This window comes from Notothenia coriiceps, unplaced genomic scaffold, assembly GCF_000735185.1.
Source record: "Notothenia coriiceps isolate Sejong01 unplaced genomic scaffold, NC01 NC01_scaffold00035654, whole genome shotgun sequence".
Classification (NCBI taxonomy): Eukaryota; Metazoa; Chordata; class Actinopteri; order Perciformes; family Nototheniidae; genus Notothenia; species Notothenia coriiceps.
Window position 1 is genome coordinate 1,666 of NW_011368355.1, and position 8,074 is coordinate 9,739.

An 8,074-nucleotide genomic window follows, 5' to 3' on the forward strand; every position below is an offset into this window, starting at 1 on the left:
ATCATTGGCTTACCATGATACTGGGGACGTCACATCAAAACTATGCCAAGCTGACAATTACATTTGCACACCCAAACAAAAAGGCACGTACGTACAAAACAATGTCACACAAAAAGACACCAGCTCTATCAACCAAACCAAGTATACTCTCCTTATAATCCTAACCCATAATATAAATATAGTTCTGATTATTGAAGGAATACAATGCTATGAAATGATTGAAAACATATGAATCACCTAAGATGAAGCACAGATCACTTATCTTCTTACATGTATTCAAACGAACACAGACAGCTGTATAGTATAAAGGCAAATCCCCAGAGGGTGGGGCTTCCCTTTGCGTGCTTGATCCCCCACCACCACATTTAGCAAAAAAAAACGTGAGTGTGTGAGAGGAACAGAGGGGGCAGGGGGTTATAGCTGGGACGCTGAGCAGTGCAACTAAAGCCTGAGTAACAGGACCTGCAGATTTCATGAGCTCAGGGCAAAAAACTGAAAACTGGTTGGTGAGGGGAATCGAGTGATGACGAAGAGCAGGAAAATGTGATGGTGTGTGAGTTCAGACGGTGCCGGAAACTTTCATCAGACGATTTGTGAAACTGAGGAGGAAGGGAGGACGTCCATAAAAGATAACCACACCAACTCACTATCACTCTTCACTCAATCGTCTGCCACTACCGGAGGTAAGTTCTCTAAAACAGGGTGATGTGCTGGTTAACAGGGTGATGAACTGTACTGAGATAGAAAATGATCTGAACCTTACTAAGAGAAGGATAGCAATCAGTAAGTTATAACAGCATTACGCTAGGATAATCTATTGGACTTCTACCTTAACAATACAAGCTTCTGTACACAATTTAACCTGTCTGTATTGTTGTGTAAAGTACATTACTGCCAATAGGATAAGTTTGCTTGAATTTAGTGACATTCTTTTTGTTAACATTTATTTTTATTTTTGGATACCTTTAGACTTAACACTATGTTTCATAAAGTAGTAATCATAAACCTTTTAAATGAACTTGTAATCAAGTTATGTGGCTTGAGTGAGATTCTCTGGCAGCACTGTGCCCCACTTTGCTAGTTCAGTTTTTTTCATGACACACAAAGTCCTGATCCTTCTGCTATGGCTCAGGGGGGGAAAAAATAAAGCAATTCATGGTGAACTGGAAATGCTTAAGCCATTACACAGTGCTGCAGAGCATTCCAGGTTGTCTAAGTTGGGAGCATGGGTTCTGTTGGACTGGGATGTTATACTACAAACTCAAAAGGAAACATGGTTTAGCTTTCAGAGTGTGCTGATGTTGTGTCTACAAGCAGTGATGCTAGAATGTGTCATGTGTCTGAAAAGTTACTTAAGTTGCTTAAATCCATTGTTCCTAATGTTTCCCACCTTAACATAAACTGGGGAAGGGGAACTATATAAAGATAACACATTACTCAATTGACATATAGCGTATTCAGATTCACATCCCTGTTTTAAATGTTAACTTTGACTATTCTCTTTCACACAAGAAAAAGGGAAATGGTGATAGTGATGAAACATTGGGTGTCGCCCCATAAAATCTAATTTCAACAAATGAGAAGGAATGCAATACCAAATGTTTAGGGTTAAGGTTATTAAAAGTAGCAGTAAAAGTAAGGATAATGGTAAAGTAGGAGTGTCGGTAGGGTTGGGAATAAAGAATAACGGGTTTCAAAATAGCATATACGGCTGTTTTACTAACAATGAGAACATTTTCCCTCTCACAGCAGGGACCCACCTCTTAAATGAAAACAGATACGAGTATGAATGTATTGAAATTGAAACAGCTGTGACGCAACAGGATGTATTTTATAACCATATCTTTGATGTGAAGAGCAAAGGGAAAAGAGGGAAAGACAGAAAGAAATCGTTTTTTGCTGAGCTCTTTTGAGGGGCATACTGGTCTCTTTAGAAAGTTACTTCCTTGGAAAGACACTTTCTGCACCCTAATACATCTAAACCACTGAGAAACAACTCATGCTTGCCAACCGTAAGTTGCAGAACTTTAAAAGGATTTGTATGGAGAAGCAGGTCATTACGTTGGCAGAGCTTTGCCTTTGGAGCCTCCTGTGCCATAACAAACAGAAAGCCCAGCCTCCGTCACAGCCTCAAACATGTGATGCACCAGAGACACAGAGATCCTTTAGCTCGTGGCAGAAAAACAAACCCCATTTCCATATTCTATAATTGTATACTCTGCAGTTTGAGAATGTAATACTTGACAACATTTGGAGGCACACCTTTTATTTGAGCTAGAACAATTCTGTTTGAAACCAATTTGGTTTTAATGCCAAATGCTACTAGCCATGGTGATTTACCAGCCAGTTCCATTGGCCATCTTGGTGGACGATGCTCCAAGCCACAGGCAACAAAGTACAACACTGGATGCATTGCAAATGCAAATGTCTCCTTTTTGGATTAAACAAGAATGCTGAGGCATTCAACATGTAGACAGGTTACTAATAAGAGTTCCTAACACCCTTCATGCAATTATAGTGATGATTGAAAGTTCGGATAACTCACATACTGGCATGAACTTGTGCTCAGCATTAGCCAAAGAAATGTAGTATTGCACATCCATAAGTTTGGGGTGCATATAAAAGACACATTGCTAAACCAGAGGCTGACTATAGTTGCTAGTATGGGTCAAGCTCTCATTTCCACTTAAAGCGGACAGTTACGCCCTTTCTAAATGCTGAATGCAAATGTCTTTTAAACACCACTTTCCATACCACCATTTGTAACACTGGCATTCTTATAAAAATAAAAAATAAAATATATTGTATCTTTCTTGACACCAGTCCTCCAGAGCTACAGAGGACATATTAAAATGTTTACATAGGTGGAACTAATCCAAGTGACTGGTGGTTAACTGACTCTGACATGTTAAAGATGTTAGTACATAACGTCCATGACATCTTCAAATATACTTTGCCATCTATGTAAAACTGATTCAAGATTCATAACCAACCTTGACTCTAACATAGCTGTTTACTCTGTTCTAGGTAAAAGAAAATGGACCTGCCCCTGAAGCTTGAAGTGCTCCTTCTTCTTTGCTCTTTCCACACTGTTGTTTGGGCGTGTCCAGATGGATGCTTGTGTCAAGGAACCCAAATCTTCTGCAGCGGTCTCTCAGGCTTCCCCACGAGTGTGCCCTCAGCAACCACAGCCACCTACCTCTCCAATTGCAGTATCTACTCCCTGAAACCAGAGGACCTGACTGATTTTTCTGATGCACTTGAGATCTTTTTTATGAAAGACACAGTTTTAAGGGAAGTACGTACTGGCACCTTTGATTTATCTCCGAATGTGGGTGTCTTAGGGTTTACTACAACTGAATTACAAGATCTCCCAGAAGCCTTGTTCCAAAATCTTCTGAAACTCAAGACTCTGAATCTGAAGAGCAACAATCTCCTGTTACTCCGCCCTAACTGGTTTTCCACGTTGGCAAAGCTACAACACCTTGACCTCAGCAAAAACCTTTTCACTTCTTTACCTGAAGAAACTTTTCACCCTCTTGCTGAGCTGCAGATCCTTCTTTTTTCTGGAAACAATATCAGTCATCTACCTAGAGAGACATTCAAGGGTCTTTCAAAGCTGAAAACCTTACGGCTTAACAAAAACTCTCTACAGGAAATACCCCTTGGAAGTTTGGATGACCTTGGAGAACTGGAGGAACTATCCCTACATGACAATCTAATCACTCATCTCCACCAGGATCTGTTCTCCAAGACTTTGAAACTCCAGAAGCTGTACCTCTCCAACAACAGGCTCAGATCTCTTCCACAAGGGATCTTCTTAAACCTGCCCATTCTTTCCCAGATCTCCTTGTATGAAAACCAGCTGGAGAGTCTGGGGCCAGGAGTGTTTGGGCCCATGGCCCTGCAGGAGTTGTGGCTGTATGACAACAAACTGAGTCGTGTGGAGGATGAAACATTCAGAAACCTGACACAGTTGCGTCTCCTGGTCCTCAGTCGCAACCAGATCAGCTCTGTATCCACCAGGGCCTTCGGAGGGTTGGATCAGCTTGGAGAGGTATCACTTCACACTAATCTGCTCACAACACTGCAAGCTGGGACTTTCCAAGATCTGCCGAGTCTGGTCAACATTTCTTTGGAGCATAACCTCATCAGCACCCTACCTTTGGGATTTCTCCAGGGCGTGAGCAACCTGGGACAGATAGACCTGCAAAATAACTCCCTTCCCAATCTGCCACAAGAGAGTCTAGATGCGCTCAGTTCAGCAAAGGAGGTTCTCTTGCAGCAGAACCCCTGGAGGTGTGACAGGGATATTCTACCACTTAGAAACTGGCTGAAAGAGCACCCATCCAAGGCCAACCAAACGCTTGTGGTGTGTGAAGCACCTTTAAATCTGAATGGCGAGGTAATTGCTCTGCTGGAGGATAAGAACTTCCTGTCCTTCGGCTCTACAGAGGCCCCTGTGTTGACCTCCACGGAGAAGAGGAGGAAACCACAGACTCCACCAGCGAGACTAAGCACTTCCTCACCTGTAGTCAAGACCACCGCTGCCTCAGAGAGTGGCAGTGAGGAGGTCACCAGTGGTGGGCAAGGGGAGAAGGATAGTGTTTCTAATGATAACTCAATCATCCTCATCGTCATCGCAGTAGTAGCCACTGTCATCCTCAGCACTGTCATCATCGGCTTTGTGTGCTGGAGGAAGAACAAGAGAGGCAGGGGAAATATTGGCCGCAGAAACAAGAACTCTGTGCTGTAGATGAGACCACCCACTTTTAGCAACCCAAGAACTATTAAAGCCAAGGGAAAATGCTAACTGGTTATTGTGGCTAAGTTGGAAAATGAGGAGCCCAGCTTCAAAAGCAACAGAATTAACCACTTCGTTTAAATTCAGATGTACCAGCTAAAACAAACAAGTACACTTTTGAATTAATCAGCTTTCAATTTAAATGATTTTATTTGTAATGAATTTACCAGCCAGTTTCCCCTGATGTGTGCTGTAAAAAGACAACTGATATATAGTATTGACTAATGGTGAAAACACCACATTGCCATCTTGTGGGCAACATGGACATTTCGGGGAATTTAAACTCAGATGCTCTGAAACAGTGTATTTCTTATTGCAGACTTCATGCTGCATTCAGTACTTTGTGAAATCAATTCCTATAGTTGCAGTTTGACAATTACTCTTTGTGCTAACAATACTTTTAGGAGACAGGTTTACTTTTTGCAAAACGGAAATCGTTAAAAAATATTTTGACTCGACGGTAACTCAACTCATACTATGGTTTCACACTTAAAATGCAAAATGTTACTATACGTTGAATAAATGCACTACTTTTAGTGGGAACAATCTTATATTGTGTTTATTATTTACTGCTATTTTGTATCAAGCTTAACCTCATTGAATCTGAGAACAAGTTATCTTTTATTTACACATTATTCAGGACTCAATATTTCAATACAATTGAAAAGTAGTATTACACTGACATATTCTTTCATACATTATATGAAAAAGAAAATATCATACACACAATTTATAATCATTGGTATGTCTGTAATGATGTTGATTAAGTTGAGTAGTAACTCAAACTGAACAAAATAAACTTCAGACATGGTAAAGGGAAGGAGGCACAGCATGATATTGCACCATAAACCCTTGTTGCATTTACAGCAATATGTATGTTTTGTAATGTAGCGATGATGTACGTTTATTACTGGTAAACTAAATCCACCTATCTTCTTCATGTCTACTCATCTCTTCATTAAATTAAGTTTACAAAAAGACACACTTATTGAAGGCAGTCAGAAAAATTGTTGAATCATTTACATACACAACTAAAATTCCATCCTTTGTTTTGCCCAAGACAAAACAAGTGAAACATAAATACTGTAATGTACATTATATCTAATTGTTGCCTGACATTAACAATAAAAGGAAGGAAGTTCAAACATAATAAAAAAACTGGAGATGAAGGCATGTGAAGTGAAACTGTCCTGATGTGGGAAAAGATATATTTTAGAAAATTAGAAAATGTTTATATATATATATTATGGTCTATGTTTAGAGTGTGCACATGAATGATAGATACTTAGTTACAATCTATTACTATATTGTATTTTTCAATCAATAACATTAGAAAACAATTATAACCATGCTGCAGAACAGCACTGTAACTAACTGATCTATTTAAAACCTGGAGTCCTTGCTCTTATCTCAAGCTGCAGAAGTGTTTGACACCACGCCTCACATGGGATGCAACCCACTCCAGGCCTGTTGGCTAACATCGATACAGTAGATAACTAATGATACTGAACGTGTTTGTGTCTCCTCACTGCTGTAACAACCTATTTCAACCTGCGTCAGGAAATAATAAGGTAGGTTTTGGCATTCAATTGTAAAACATTCTAGATTGAAAAATGTTTATGATAAACTTGATCATTGACTTTCATAGGAAAGAGAAACAATACATTTAACTACCTAAGGTATATAAGGTTACAGTTGAATGTACAACATTTCATAAAAAGTAAAAGGTTTTTCATTTTTTTCTTTTTATAGTGAATAAGCATGTCAAGAGGAGAAATCATCGTTCTTATTTTGTCTTTGCTGTTTGAGGCTTCACTGAACCAACCATGTGAAAGGGAGACAGACTGTCCCACAGAAAACCAGGAGGTTTTCAGTTCATCTACAACAGAAATTCCAAGCCTCCTGAGACCAGGTGTCACCGAGGTTTTTTTTTTGTCAAGCCAGATTGAAACAATCCCCAAAGGAGCCTTTGTTAAAAACCCACAGCTTGAAAAGCTGGAGTTACTGTCCACCACCACGACATCTATAGAACCGGGAGCTTTTGAAGGTTTGGTAGACCTCAAGCATATTGAGATCTCAAGCACTCCATTAACGTGGATCCCAGTGGGAGTCTTTAAAGACCTCAGCAACCTAGAGAAGATTATCCTAAAGTTTAACAAGCTCCGTAGTCTGGAAAAAGGCTTGTTTGATGGCCTTGACAAATTAACAGAGCTCCAGTTACATGGGAACGACATTGGATCGATTGAAGATGGGACATTTGATGGCCTGGAGAACCTCTTGGTGCTTCATTTGGCTAAAAACAATCTCTCTGCTGTATCAACCCACTGGTTTTCAAATTTGAATAAACTGCAGACACTACGACTTTACGACAATCAGCTGACCTCGGTTCCTGAAGACATTTTCCAGAATTTGCCAAACTTGAAAGAAATTGCCTTGCATGGAAACAAAATAGCAGAATTGTCACCTAATCTATTTCCACATAAAGAAAAACTCAATAAACTGCTTCTGGAGAATAATCTTCTTACAGGTTTGCCTGAAGGATTCTTCGTTGGCTTCCCTCAGCTTAAAACGCTGACCTTACAGAAAAATAAACTGACAAGTCTACCACCTGCGCTTTTTGGAGAAATGCCTAAATTGACAGATTTGAGCCTCAGTCAAAACAGTCTTAGCACTATTCCTAAAGGAGTATTTAGCCCTCTGAAGAAACTCAAGAAGTTAGATCTGTCTAAAAATCAGTTTGTAAAGGTGTATGCTGAGTACTTTGAAGGCCCTGAGAAGCTGGTAGATCTGAATCTACAAAACAACAAGATAAAGTCGCTGGACGCAGATCTGTTTGAAAAGCTACAATCGGTGGTCACACTCAGGCTGGCTCACAATGACCTCCATACTCTTCCAGAGGATATTTTTGAGCCTTTATTAAAACTGAAGAAACTTTACCTCAGTGACAACCCGTGGCGATGTGACTGTAATCTGATTCCTCTTCACCTCTGGATAAAAGCAAACTCTGACAAGATTGTGTCTGCTGCTGTCTGTGAGTATCCAGAACATCTAAAAGGGCAGAATATTAAATCATTAACAGAGGATCAATTTATTTGCCCCCACCCTTCCCCCCACACCACGGCATTTCCAACTACAGAACCAACAACCATCGTTACTACCACAACACCAATTCTAACAACACCTACCACCACTTTTACCAACCACCACTCCCCCCACTAAACTCCCAACGACAGAAAAACTAGCACAACACCAACAACCACCTTTCCAACC

The 8,074-nt window shown here is 40.2% G+C and overlaps 2 protein-coding genes across 3 annotated transcripts; both read left to right on the forward strand.

Annotated features, from left to right (window-relative positions):
• The first annotated feature begins 400 nt into the window (after nucleotides 1–400).
• Nucleotides 401–5,355, forward strand: LOC104963150 (leucine-rich repeat-containing protein 15-like). Its single transcript, XM_010791712.1, has 2 exons — nucleotides 401–683; nucleotides 3,028–5,355. Exon 2 carries the CDS (start codon nucleotides 3,038–3,040, stop codon nucleotides 4,754–4,756), a length of 1,719 nt encoding a protein of 572 aa, XP_010790014.1. The 5' UTR covers nucleotides 401–683; nucleotides 3,028–3,037; the 3' UTR covers nucleotides 4,757–5,355.
• Nucleotides 5,356–6,225: 870 nt separating this feature from the next.
• Nucleotides 6,226–8,068, forward strand: LOC104963149 (carboxypeptidase N subunit 2-like). Of its 2 annotated transcripts, none has more exons than XM_010791710.1 (2): nucleotides 6,226–6,375; nucleotides 6,614–8,068. In XM_010791710.1, the coding sequence occupies exons 1-2, from the start codon at nucleotides 6,304–6,306 to the stop codon at nucleotides 8,021–8,023; spliced, it is 1,482 nt and encodes a 493-aa protein (XP_010790012.1). In that variant the 5' UTR covers nucleotides 6,226–6,303; the 3' UTR covers nucleotides 8,024–8,068. The 2 variants fall into 2 exon arrangements, with proteins under 2 accessions (XP_010790012.1, XP_010790013.1); XM_010791711.1 differs by having other exon boundaries at nucleotides 6,300–6,375; nucleotides 6,557–8,068.
• Nucleotides 8,069–8,074: the final 6 nt, after the last annotated feature.

Excerpts from the sequence above, each read along its gene's own strand:
- LOC104963149 (XM_010791710.1), top strand. The coding sequence starts at position 6,304 with ATGATACTGAACGTGTTTGTGTCTCCTCACTGCTGTAACAACCTATTT. Across the intron at positions 6,376-6,613 it reads CTGCGTCAGGAAATAATAAG|GCTTCACTGAACCAACCATG; the intron begins GTAGGTTTTGGC and ends TTGCTGTTTGAG.
- LOC104963150 (XM_010791712.1), top strand. The coding sequence starts at position 3,038 with ATGGACCTGCCCCTGAAGCTTGAAGTGCTCCTTCTTCTTTGCTCTTTC.